This window comes from Osmerus mordax, chromosome 27 (assembly GCF_038355195.1).
Source record: "Osmerus mordax isolate fOsmMor3 chromosome 27, fOsmMor3.pri, whole genome shotgun sequence".
In the NCBI taxonomy this organism is placed as follows: Eukaryota; Metazoa; Chordata; class Actinopteri; order Osmeriformes; family Osmeridae; genus Osmerus; species Osmerus mordax.
In genome coordinates this window covers 7,793,767-7,807,677 of record NC_090076.1, presented here as the reverse complement: position 1 = coordinate 7,807,677, position 13,911 = coordinate 7,793,767, and the positions used below count along the sequence as shown (strand labels likewise).

Genomic DNA, 13,911 nt, shown 5'->3' with positions numbered 1-13,911 from the left:
ATGATTACCTTTTGTAGCTTTTGTATGTGTATGTTTCTTCGCTGGCCTAACATATGTAATCCACTTGACCTTTCATCTTGTATTCGCTTCAAGTCCATCTCTCTCCTTGCATCCTAATAGTTTCATTGGTCATACTTCTGTGCGACAGGATGTCTCCTGGCTGGTGTCAGAGGCTCATCGTGCCTGAAGGAACGAGCTCCTACCTGTCAAAGGATTTCCTGCCTGCCCCAAACCTCTGACGAGATGGTCGTCCAGGCTGTAACACTCTCAGAACAATTTGTTTTATCTCCTCAGGTGTCAAATACGCAAATTAGACACTTTTGTCGTACCACCTCGACCGAGCTCTGACAGTAACTGTTGATACAGTCAACAGGTGGGTCATCTGTGTTTCCCTCAACCAACACCCATCGGTGAGCAGAGGGCATTTTGCTCAATATTCAGTTATTTGATAGGAGATTGTTTTGATTATGTACAACCATTGTGTGAGTGTGCGAGTGAGGGGAGCGAGAGAGAGAGAGAGAGAGAGAGAGAGAGAGCGAGAGAGAGACATAGAGAGAGACATAGAGTTTGTGTGTGTGAGAACCATGTGCGGTGCTTTAGGGGGCAGTGTAGCGTGCAGTGCAGGGGTGAGCTGAGCAGAGCCAGTCCAAGGGAGCCCCTGCACCCGGGTAATCCCTGGGTTTTCAAGAGCCCTGGCCCGTACTTGATGAGCTTGGGCAAGAAAGGGGTAGCGCTCTCCCTTGCTCGTTTTTTCCCTCTCTCTCTGTCTTTCACTCTCTCACTCTTTCGTTCTCCCTATTTTTTCTCATGCCCCCCCCCTCCCCCCCCCCCTCCCTCATCACCCCCCCCCCCCCTTCGTACCCTGGAGCCACTGTGCGAATGAATGGGTCCTGAATGTTTATTCAGCAACTTTCTCTTTCCCCCTCTCTCCTCTTCGTCTTTCTCATCTGTTCTCCTCGTGAAGAGGATGGGAACCAGATGACCAGATGTGCCGATGATGAGTGTGCAGTCGGCCCGTGGAAACAGAGAACGGCTCGCTGGTCTTTTCCCCAGAGGGCTTGATACACACTGCAGACTAACTATGGACTAGAAACTAGAAACCAAATGTAAAACCGCCCTGTGTGATGCGACTGTGACTGTTTACAGTGTGATGAGGCATTACAATGCAGCAGGGATCTCCACTGTGTTAGGAAGGGGACAAGGGTTCTAACCACTTGTGGCTAAAACAGGAGATTTCTCTCTGTGACTTTCCCAAAAGGGCAAAATGTGTTTAAACTGTGGCATGGGAATATTTGTATTAAACTGTTTTAAAACCAAAGAAAAGCCTGTAATGTCCATTAGAGCACTGTATTAATAGATTATAAAATCGTAAAACACACATTTTATGGAAGTTCAGTGCATCTTAATTTAAAACGTTTCAGAAGTAAACGTTTTTACAGTTCTCATAATGTACACTAATACGATATGGTAAAGTCAGTGTGTGTGTGTTCACGCACGTGTGTGTGTGCGAGTGCGCTTGTGTGTGTGAGAGAGCCTCAGATAGTCTGAGTGTGCGGGGAGGTGGGAGTGTGTAGGGATTAGAGTGAGGCCGTAGGCCCCAGGCTAGAGGGGGTTGTTTCCTGGCCGTGGCCCCTGTTTATCCTGCCTGACCTGGCAGCTCTAGGGGCAGATCCTGCTTGGATGCACCCCTGCTCCCACGCCTGTCTGAAGCTGTTAGCCACTGGCTGTGAGTGGCTGGCTGGGCTTAATGTGTCTGAGCTGTGGGTGGGGGGGGGTGGGGGTGGGGGTGCTGGGGGACTTTGTGTAGGAATGGCTTAGTGGGGAGGGGAGAGGACAGTTGTAGAAGGGGGGGGGGCGGGGGTTATGTTACATGATTCTGGTTTGATTCAGGACACATTCAGTTTCTCGCTTATCAGCCTGTGAGCGACTCAGCGAGAGAGCTGTTTAGTTAACCTTTGCTTTGAACATGAGTTCTCTGCCTCTTTGTACATACTCTCTCACTGACCCCCCCCCCCCTCTCCACACACACACACACACACACACACGGTCACGCCGCAACCACACAACACACACATGGACTCAGACTAATTAAGCTTCTTGCTACTTTAATAGTTCAGGACCTGATCTGAAAAACCACAGCCTAAAAACAAACTCATGCTCTTGACAGGAACGTATTTAGTAAGAGCCTGGTGTTTCTGTATATTCATAACTACAGTTTAGCACTGGCATAAATTCCTTTGGTGGTCATCGATCTGTTTTTAGAAGGTGATCAACTGTCGCCGTTTGTTCGATCGTTTTATCAACTAGCAAAAGTATCAATGGCATGGTGTTTTGTCTAGTGTGTCCACATAGGGACTGTGAAAACGACCATGTTTTCACTTCAAAATCCAAACAATAACACGTCTTCTGTGTCCGGCGGATCGTTGTATCATCATTCTCCAAAACTGAAAATGAAATGGAGGCATATTTACTCTTCTTCCCCAAAAGCTTTCACAGCTCAAGTGCTTGTTTTTAATGGGCTGTTATTATTTTTCAATTGGTGGATCGAGCGTTGGGTCTGGAACGCCACGGCTCAGCTGTCTGGCTGTTGTTTCTGGCCTGGATATACACCGAAGTCTGGGCAAAACCACCGAGGCTGAGACTCCAGCGGAGGCACAGGGAGACCGAGAAAGGAAGAGGCGCTCGCATCGTGGGAGAGAGAGAGAGAGGGAGGGATGGAGAGCATGAGAGAGAGGAAAGGGAGGAGGGAGGAAAGGGGGAGATGGATCAGCGGGGGAGAGAGAGCATGAAAGAGAGAGAAGGGAGAAGGGGGAGGCGGAGGTTTAGAAGCATTAAATGAACCCTGTACCTGTATAAGACCAAATACTGAGTCAGATGGCTGAGCGGTGAGGGAGTCGGGCTAGTAATCCGAAGGTTGCCAGTTCGATTCCCGGTCATGCCAACTGACGTTGTGTCCTTGGGCAAGGCACTTCACCCTACTTGCCTCGGGGGATGTCCCTGTACTTACTGTAAGTCGCTCTGGAGCGTCTGCTAAATTACTAAATGTAAATGTAAATACTGAACAGGGCTTTCGAAGTTGTGAATCTCCAGTTTCATACGTTAAACCCAACTGAGATTTTTATTTATTTTATTCATGGTAATCTAGACACTTAAGTTGGAAAATGTAACACAAGGGTGTTATGTAAACCAGCAGTTACCATTTTTATTACCTCCAACCTTTTACACACCTGCATTGTTTAGGAACAGTAGCCTATGTGAAACTTCTTTGTATTTATACATACAAATATGATGGACTATTCTCTTGGCACACTATGTTAATACATACAGTTGTACTGCAATTTAGAGTTACTTAACATCGTTTCTAGGTGCTATTTGAGGCCAACACAAGCGTTATATGCCGGGTACTGAGACCCCCGCCGCTTCCATCGTCATTCTTGTGTCGTCATTTGCTCCGCGGCTTATAAAGCTGTCCACGCCACTTACACCTGGGCAGAGGAACGGTGCTTTGATGACAAGGCTAGTATACTGATTTGTTGAGGGAGGGAATTGATACAATCCCCAAACAGAGCTTGTCACGTCAAGGTGCCTGCAAATATCCAGGTGCCATTCAATATACATATATTTTTTTTTTTTAAGCATAGTTAACACTTTATTTTTTTTATGAATCTTGCTAATTATTCTTACTTCTCGGGCATGTGTAACATGACGGCAGAGTCTGAGCTCTCTCCGGCCGAGGCGGCCAGTCCTGTTGTAATGTCTCCCAATGTGAGTTTGGACTCTCCCTTACCTCCACCTCCGTTGATGCTACAGCCCCGGACAAAAGACGGGGTTTTGATCAAGTCCGAGCCTCGGGGAAGCAGTCCGAACACGGACAGGGAAGAGGGGGCCGCTCTGGGTCAAACGGAGGAGCACCTGCCGACGGGGAGCCGCCGGAGAAAGAGGCCTGTCCAGAGAGGGAAACCGCCGTACAGCTATATCGCTCTCATTGCCATGGCAATTGCTAACTCGCCCGAAAGAAAGTTGACGCTCGGTGGTATTTATAAGTTCATCATGGAACGTTTTCCATTTTACCGAGAAAATTCCAAGAAATGGCAAAATTCGATACGCCACAACCTTACACTAAATGACTGTTTCGTCAAGATTCCTAGGGAGCCCGGAAGGCCTGGTAAGGGCAACTATTGGACACTGGACCCAGCTGCTGAAGACATGTTCGATAACGGCAGTTTCCTGCGCAGAAGAAAACGATTCAAGCGCACTGATGTGAGCACCTACCCCGGGTACATGCAGAGCTCCAGTGCTTTTACCCCGACCCCAATGGGCAGGCCTTCATACTCCAACACGCTGTATCCTGGAATAGGATCAAGCTACGGCTCCCAGCTTACAGGGTCCCCTCACCCCGCCATGCTGCATCATTACCAGACCTCAGCCGGGGTCGCGCAAGGACAGCCACGGATGTTCAGCATCGATAACATTATCAGCCAGCAGTCGGTGATGCAAGGCGGCCCTGGCGGCGAGCTCAATCCGCAGGCTCTGGGGTTGGGGAGCGGAGACTTGGGAGCCATGTCTGCAAGCTGCTCGGTCACCGGTGCCGACCCATCTGCTTGCTTCCAGACGCAAATGAACCCCTCAGCAAATGTACTGAGCAGGGGCAGTGGGTCTCTCCCCTCGAACCTCACCTCTGGATATCCGTACCCCTCCTCGGCCTCCCCTCCCCACCTCCCCTCTATGGCGCAGTCCAGTTTTTCTCCAGGTAACTCTCAGGTGTACTGTGCAGGAAACCGGTTGCCTCTGCCGGCTGTGCGCTCGGGGTCTTGCGCCGAACATTCGGACCAACTTCTGGGTCTGTCCAGTCCGATGAACTCTTACAACAACTCATACATGAGACAAGCCAACTTTGCGTCAGGACTAGAGCGATACATGTGAAAACCAAACAAGAATAGTCTCAAATCCATCTGAAACCAGTTTCACTGTTTAAAATGCAACTACATTCCATTATCTCTGTGCTTTGGTTCGTTTTGTTTGGTCAGTTACAAGTTTTAGTTGTTTTAATTCAGCCTATTACCTGTGTTAATTTTTGTTCCAGGATTCCGTCACTAAAAACAACTTTAATTTGTAGCCTGGCTAATAGCATACTGAACCTACAGCTTTCCAACACTAGGCCAACAGTACACTGTGCAATGTAAATAATTTGTTTGTTGCTGTTGTTTTTGAATTAATTTTGCATAGCCTACATGCATAATTAAATATTGTAGGCAACTTTTTACAGGCCCAATAAATACATTTTGAATAAACATTGTGTTCTCCTAAATTGTTTGCACAATTTAGTTTTCATTCCAGTCTAAAGTCCTTCATCCGCCTGCCATATATGGACTGTACGGATTCCACCGGTCTACATTTACTATGTGACAGTGATGGAAGAATGGGTTGTATTATTCAGAAGCATTTCAATCTAATCATCACAATAAAGTCATGTTTGTATGTAGTTTTGAAAGTTGTGAAGTATTAGACCATATCGTTGTTAATAGTCCAGAGATTCAATTTTTTGAGAAGCCAAACATCACATTCCCTGGTGAAAATCAAAATCAATTGCCAATACAATTTGCAGCCTATATATGCTTTATCTCGCATGCAACAGACTGGCCCTATACTTGGTACGACTCCATAGTCGTACCACATTTTTGTTCACTATGAAACACAGCATTACCTTTTCCCAGCCTTTTCAAAACAGGCCTGACATGTATTATCCGTACATGTCGAAAGCACATGCAACACGGTTTTCTGCTAACTTAGTGACCCTCCTGTCCTTCTGAATTTGACAACAGAAGACACCTGCCAAGCTCCATACAGAGGGCTGAGGCTTGTGTGTCACATGACTATCTCAGAATCGAACGAATTCAATCAATTGAGACAGATAGACTCTGAAACTGAAACGTGAACTTAAAACAAACGGTTAGTGAGAATAATACATGATCACATTGCCAGAAGAAACGTATTATTTCGAGTTATGCTGTTTTTGTGTGTTTTGTCTTCTTCTTTTGTCTGAGTCACATTACCTCCCCTGTTCCACTGTCATTAGGCTACACGGATCCGCTTCGTTCCACTAGGTGGAGGTGTGGATCATGTAGGCGCGTGGAAACATATCCCTTTAATACAGCATACGATTACATAAACAACCATAAATAGCCTGGGAAATTAACTGTCAAATAGTGATATTGAGTTTTAATTTCACGACTGATTGATATTGGGTTTAGTTATTAATGTTATTATTAGTGAATAACGACTTCCGTTAGTAGTTTTGGGGATTATGAGAAACAGTCCATTTTCCTCCTCCTATATCAGTCATGCTGTCTGATTTTCCTCTGCCATCCAGGAGAGGACGCTACAACACCGACGACCGCAGGTGGGAGGTGGGCGAGGAGCTCAAACCACTAAGTCATTAGGCTATATACGTCAACCTCTATCCGTTACCGACTGACCTCGTGGTCATATTAGTTGCATGTTCAGGCTAGATTCGATTAATGTGCAAATTTACAAGAAAGTGTTAGGAAAGGATTATGTTGATGTCTAATGATTGTCATTAGATGTTCACTACAGGATTCTATTGATGTAGCAGTCTTTTAGTTTACAATAAAATTCCATGTCATGGTTTGGTTCGTTAAATGTCCAATCTTTAAGCAACGAAAAACATGCCTAGTTCTCTTGGTACCCTAATTAGATAGACGAAAGGGAAAACCGCAAATAGCGTACTTACTTAATTATAGGATTGATAAATGACTAATATCATCAACTCAAGGCATGCCATTCAATTAGTTCTCCTCTCAATTATCGTTTCATGGTTCATTTACGCCTCAGATTAGCCACGTAAGCTTACTGACGCTTAACCCTGTCTGCAAGCAAGAGTGTTTGTTACTACTGGCCACATTGTCTCCAGTTTGACATTTCAAACATTTCGACCTGGAAAATGTGGCTGGATAATGTAAGTGAGGGAGCCGCTCTCCCTCGCAGCTGCTGTGAACAGGGATGTGAGTAATGTCGCCGCTGCAGCTGACGGTTCGACCCGGGGATGAAGGCAAGGGGCAGAGGGCTGACTCAGCCCAGACAGTAGCTTGTTCATATCGAATAAACCCTAGGATCGACTCACAACACTTTGTCCACTGCCAGCCTATGGCCCACTTTTTTTTTAAATTAACTTTAATAACCCGCGTGAGCATCATACTGTCAGACAACGTCCGTTAGAGCAAATATACTATTTATTACTCAACCATTTGGAGATAATCTTGACAAGAACAATCAGACATTATCAGTGAATGAAGAATAATTATATATCATTATATATTAATTATACTATAATTATAAACACATCACTGGTCTTCTAGAACAGTATTGTTTTAGGAAGTAAGGGTATTACATGTTATTATAATAAAACAAATTAATATTACAAGAAAAACAAAGACAATATAAATTGACCCTAACCCTCAGAAAATAGATGACAAAAAAACTTGGTTTGCTTTGTGTGTGTTTGGAGAGTGAATTTTACAGGCCTGTAGGTATTTCCCTGTTTACATGAGCCTATTCGTAATTTTGGGGGTAAGGCAGAACTGTGGATTGGAAGATGGTTATTCAGTACAGAGACGAATGAGGTGATGATGTAGATGTATTGCAATAACGCCATCTTTCCTCTGTATAATGAAAAGGAATGCAAATACTGTCGTGTCACATTCTCCCGTGAACATTAGGCTACATGTCATCCGCTACTGACTAAGATTAATTAGAGCAGGTTGCAGCGGAATGCATGTGTGTTTTTCTACATGCGAATTATGTAAAAAATGTAGGTGGGTAATGTTTTGAATTATTAACTAGTAAAACATGAACCCCGTGAGAAGTGATATGCAACTTCTGTCAAAGGGGAATTCCAATTGGTGCTATCTCATTCTGTTTCGAAGCATGAAATATTTGGAAAATGCTTGTAATGTACATCCGAGTGGACTGTCCTTTTTGTAATAAAATTGCACTGTGTTCATAAGAAATTCTTTATATTTTAATTTTAATATGTTAACCAAAACAACACCATAACACTTACTGGTAATACATTGTATTATTATTGTAGATATTATTGTTATCTTTATTATAATTAGGCTATATCGTTTATTTATGTTGTTTAGTTACATTCGTTTTTGTAACAAATCGTCAACTTTTTATTGAAACTTTTTTGGTTTTGATTGTATAAAATCTAGTCCTTAATGACACTAATAAACAAAACAGTGGATACAAAAATAATCTTAGGATTTAAAATTGATTATGATTCAGTTTATGGAATACTTATGAATTTCAATTTAAAACGCTCCAGGCCTTAAAATTAATTTCCTCAGCACGGCTCTGCTTACATGCATTTATCGGTACACACATTTAATCAAGAAGTCTGTGTTGTAACCTTAAAAAATCAGTAATCAGATACCATATTGCTAACCTGCATCCAAAAATGTACTGATCACATTTCAGATTATTGGACAGTAACATAAATGACAAGGTATGGCAGACTTACCATCTCCACCCCTCGTCTACCTTTACTTCCCCTGCAGCTCTTCCCTCACCTCCGACAGTTCCTGGTTACAGTGACACGGAGACCACGTGATATCCATGTCTGAATAAATAGCTTTTGAGAGCAATGAAGGGGGGTAGTATGAGTCTCTCAGAGGATACTTGCGCCGTGCCCGTGCGTAAAGATGTTCATAAAGATATTCTGAAGTATGTGGGTGACCTTAAACACGAATGGAAAAGAGAGCAGAGTAGAGAGGCAGAGTTACTGGTGTTGTGGGAAAGATTTATAACTGACCGCTCGAAGTCATTTCTGCGCTTGAATTCAGAAGAATTTCTTTCCTCGTTGAGAGTCTTCAGCCCTACCAGCTTTGGAGCCTTCAACAGGTCAAAGCGTTTTTCTTCTCTTTTATAATAGACAATAATGTTTCCATGCTGCATTTGGAGGTAAACAAAAGTCTGGTGTGGTGTTCGAAGGAGGTGGAGAGTGCTTTGGGCACTCACTGCGTTCACTAGGCGTAGGAGCTAAGGCTGACTCGACACGGAACGTGAGAGGGGACGAGAAAACGTCTCTCCAAGGATGACACTTGGGACGGATATGTCCGACAGCTCTGCTTTGTCCGATGATGTGGACATAGATGTGGTCGGGGGAGACCTCTCCGTCGGCAAAGACGGGAAATATCTTCATCACGAGTTCCACTTGGACAATGACTCGGACGACAATTTGTCTCAGAATGCGAGTGAGAGGGTTTCCTCTCCTGGACTCAGTAGCTCCGAGCAGGCTGGAGGAGAGGCAGGGAGTATAGGAGACAAGCCCAGCAAAAACGCACTCGTAAAACCCCCTTACTCCTACATAGCTCTGATAACTATGGCGATTCTTCAGAGTCCCAAGAAACGCCTCACTCTCAGTGAGATCTGCGAGTTTATCAGCAACAGGTTCCCGTACTACAGAGAGAAATTTCCCGCGTGGCAAAATTCAATTCGCCACAATCTGTCTTTGAATGACTGCTTTGTCAAAATACCACGTGAGCCTGGAAACCCTGGAAAAGGCAACTATTGGACCCTCGACCCAGAGTCCGCCGACATGTTCGACAATGGGAGTTTTTTACGCAGGAGGAAGCGCTTTAAGAGACATCAAACCAATGAGATCCTAAGGGACGCTGGAGGATTTCTGCCCGGATTCGGATACGGCCCTTATGGGTACAACTACGGCCTCCAACTGCAGAACTTTCACGCACATAACCCTTATCATCCGCATCACCCGGGCGGCGCATTCCCCTTTCAAAACACACCTTGTACACTTCCTTCACCAGCCTCAATATTCCCCACACCGCACCCTCTGCCCACTCTTCTAGGGGCAGATTTGAGAAAGCCATTTTATCCTCAACTAAGCCCGACCTTACCTGGCCTGGCACCTATGAAGACGGACACCAGCACTTCAAATCGGCCTTCTTTCTCCATAGACAATATAATTGGTGCAGCCAATTCCACGGCCTCGCCGTACAGTCAGGCAGGAAACCAGGCTCAGATTTTAGCCATGTTGACCCCTGCACTCGCCTCCGCCTCAAACCACTTGAACCTCTCGCAGGAAAGCATGATACCTGGGGTGCAGTCATTCTCTAGCAAACCTGCTAATATTACCAGCTGCCATTTCTAAACTGGCAAGAAAAACAATGTCAAAAACAAAATATTTTAAAACCGTTACGATTCTGTCGTCTTATGTGAAGGTAGGCGAAGTATATTCTTTGTGAAAGAAGATCTTGTGTTGCTTTTCTCTATGCTTCTTCTGGTTGAGAAAGGAAATGTATATTTATGACTTGTAAATATGTATACAATAAATGAAAAAGACGTGAAGTAATACAGAAAGATTCTAATCCAATGCTGCGTGTATATTTGTCGGCCTGCATTGACTCGTGGCCTACCGCCGTTTGAGCAAAAGATACACGTGTATTCACATAGCCTAAGTTAATTATCACCTACCTTGTTGGGAAGATTTTTTCCTTTTTTCTTAACTACAATTGAGATTTTATTATGATTAATAATGTTTTATATTTTTGTGCGTTGTGAGATAAAGCACTGTTTATAGGCTACCGAGACCGCAAACTCAGGTTTTAATATTAGCAAGCACATGAAGACAAAGAAGGGGTAACAACCTTTTCCACTAGGCTTCGATCCTGCGGTATCGTGATGAATTTGTGATTAAATAATTTCATGTTGTTAGTGGACAAGTAGCCTATGTGGTTTTGGTGTAAAGCTCAGTACCTCTCTCACTCTGTTTAACTGTCGTGCTCACGTTCCTATCTATTTCACTGAGATACATCTGTGAAACGTATGTTATGTGTTTAGACAGAGACACTTAAATGTCCATAGGTCATTTTGTTGTAATGGCAAGAATAATAAATGTTTGTGAAATTGAAAATACTTTTCGTTAACTTGTTTATTTTTTTCATGACCCTCAGGCCTACCTTAGATTTGACATCTCTCCAAATATTAAGCCATAGCATCTTGTAAAAATGTACAATCACCACTTTAAAACGTGTGGCTTCTTTGAACGTCTATTTATTTAATTCATCTTGCGTTGACCCAAGGTCAAACTGCAGTCTTTGGCCATGTGTAGGTCAAGCTTGAACTTAGACAGCTCCCTTTGAAGTTGATTCTCTCAAGCACTTTCTTAAACGGCTAGGGACACTATTTTTGTCATGGGAATTCATCCTTGTCAAATCTGGCATAGGCTATATAATAAGAGCCTATTTATATTGTGTAATGGGTATGTTACCGATTTAAGTTGATATCTTGTTAGAGAAGTGAACAAAATATTTAACATTCTACGTCTGCAGAAATATCTGACCAGGCACTATTAGACTAAGGGCTCTCCCTGTGTGGCTCATGTTTTTTTTTCAAGGGCTATTTTCCGGCAGATTACAAAGGCCCAAAATGAATGGGAACATAGCAGTTTGGAGGCCTTTAATTGAATGTGAGCGTTCTACATGGATACCCAGGATCTCTTGGGGTTTCTTTGCTAATTTGTAGCAGCATTTTTCATCGGGGTCCTAATCCACTATAATGCGGCTTCTTGCCCGTTTGTTGATGTTGTCACCGAGGACCCTATGAACACGATCTGTATGCGCACACAGCAAGTCGTCCCCTGTGAGACATGACACACATATTTGCCTCTCAAAAGAAATCTTCTCAAAAGGCGCTCGTTTTGTCCGCTTTCATGTCATTTGTGTTGTACCGGGACGCATACAATGAGACAGCGGGGCGCATCATACAGCGCAGAGAACAGACCCGTTTCAGGGTTGCCCAAGCACATGTTCCGAGCAGACGGGGTGTAAAGCCTCTTTTATTTACTAGATGTGAGCAGATAGTTCAATTACTTCGCGGGGTGTTTTGACAGATGATTATTAGGGATACTGGGTGGGAGGCCTGACTGCTCCACTTTCCCCCCTTCACTTTCTCAGACCCTGTGAGGCGAATCATGTTTATACATTTCAACAAGTCCCTTATCTGTTTGTTAAATTATGTAATTACGTGGATGTTTGTCAAGTCTTCGTGATAGGGTGCATGTGTCTGTCCACAGTAAAAGGCCCCGCGTCTTTTATGGTAAAATGCAGACATTTTTGCTTACAATCATTTCCCTTCATGATTTGCAATTAGTCTATTCCAGCATTTCCTTAAGCAAATGCTCATGAACATTCACGAATGCAAGACTTGATCATGTTCAATTGCGTTATGGATGAAGTGAGTATCCCCCATTTTTTTAAATTTGTATTATTATTTTGCAGAGTAGTATAGGGCCTAATTGAACATTAAGTTTGGAGAAGCACCAACATGTAACCTACACGAAGAAAGGGCTATAAACTTGAATTTCACGTAAAATGTGTGAATGCGTGCAGCTTTGGGGCGTGTGTTTAATAAGGCTACATTCAACAAGCATTCACTGGGCCGCCTCAATCTGGTCTTGTGAGATCTCGCATGTCATATTCTTACTTTTGAATATCAAATGTAGAAGATGAAAGAATATGTTACCATATAAATTACACAACAAACAGCACATTAAATCGTGAATATCCCACATTTGATTGGTTTTAGAGACAGCCCGTTTAAAAAAAAAAGTCTGGCTTTGAAAATCAGTCCAAACCGTCTTCGAAACAGCCAACATACAAAGATAATTAGAGGTCGTTGTATGTTACAAATCTTTCAAACACCCTTTAATTTGTAATGCACTACTTATCGGGTTATCATAGCTTGGGGTTTGTAATGGTACGTTTATTCCTCTAGCATTTCTTTCTACATGCAGTGTGGTTCTCACACAAGGACCACCCATACTCTGGTCCAAAGTGACTGGATATGCCTCGGCGCGTTTTGTCGTTTTGAGTTTTTCACTGTTCACAGCAATACGTTGAAAATATTTTGAGTCAAAGTAACTTAATAACAAGACGACAAAATAATCAAAACATGACTTCACATGAGCGTCATTTCAAAACAAGGGCCCTAACGGTTGGCTTAATTTAGGCCTCTTCAAAGTTAGTTCAGACCAGTTGTTTGGGAGAATTTGATACATTGGTGGAATGGCCTTAATCGCTTTAAATGTCATGAAACACACTCTAAATAAGACCACCAATTTGAAGTTAATAGCTTTAATTTTAAGCGTCACAGAAAAAGTTTGTGAAAAAGACGCTTTTCTTTTTTAACCTGTTAAATCAGTCATCTTTCACATTGTGCGCGTGTCACCTTGTTACAAATCAACACGACCTCAACTTGGCTCAGTGTGTGGTCAGGGATTACATGAAATCGTTCAGAGTTAAACCGCATCCAACTTCCAACGATATGCTAATTGTATCGCCAATCAATGTGTCCCTAGTTGTGACTTGAAGGACACTAACGACTTCTTAATCAGGATCCCGAGGATGCCCACTGCAAGATCTCTCAATATCTTGAGAGAGAGAGAGAGAGAGAGAGAGAGAGAGAGAGAGAGGAAGAGAGCGAGAGAGAACTTAAAGACGTGCCCTGCTATTTGAGACGGCCAATTAGGCTCTCACCGCACTGAAAAAAAATCCTACCTTAATGTAAATGTTATTTTTTTGACCGTCCCACTGTAATGAGCTATATTTCATGGAGTCTGAGCACGTTCCTGGGCACATCACAACAGCGCACGCTGGACTGCATGGGATCTGTTAATCTTTTGGTTTGTTGACCACCAAGCTTGCAACGTAAATATCCATATTTCAAATAATAATAATTGAAACCTTTATTACAAAACAAGAAAACACTACCAACGATGACAATACTAATAAATAATAATGATCCTAATTAGTAGTATGGATGTTTTTTATTACAAGATAGCCTATGTTATTTGTATTCTTAGCATAATCC

The 13,911-nt window shown here is 43.2% G+C and overlaps 2 protein-coding genes across 2 annotated transcripts; both read left to right on the top strand.

Annotated features, from left to right (window-relative positions):
- Positions 1-3,660: 3,660 nt before the first annotated feature.
- Positions 3,661-4,923, top strand: foxe3 (forkhead box E3). Its single transcript, XM_067230741.1, has one exon. It carries the CDS (start codon positions 3,661-3,663, stop codon positions 4,921-4,923), a length of 1,263 nt encoding a protein of 420 aa, XP_067086842.1.
- A 3,799-nt stretch (positions 4,924-8,722) lies between these two features.
- On the top strand, positions 8,723-10,936 carry foxd2 (forkhead box D2). Its single transcript, XM_067230544.1, has one exon. The coding sequence runs from the start codon at positions 9,116-9,118 to the stop codon at positions 10,190-10,192; it is 1,077 nt and encodes a 358-aa protein (XP_067086645.1). The 5' UTR covers positions 8,723-9,115; the 3' UTR covers positions 10,193-10,936.
- Positions 10,937-13,911: the final 2,975 nt, after the last annotated feature.

Coding starts and splice junctions, on each gene's coding strand:
- foxe3 (XM_067230741.1), top strand. CDS start 3,661: ATGAATCTTGCTAATTATTCTTACTTCTCGGGCATGTGTAACATGACG.
- foxd2 (XM_067230544.1), top strand. CDS start 9,116: ATGACACTTGGGACGGATATGTCCGACAGCTCTGCTTTGTCCGATGAT.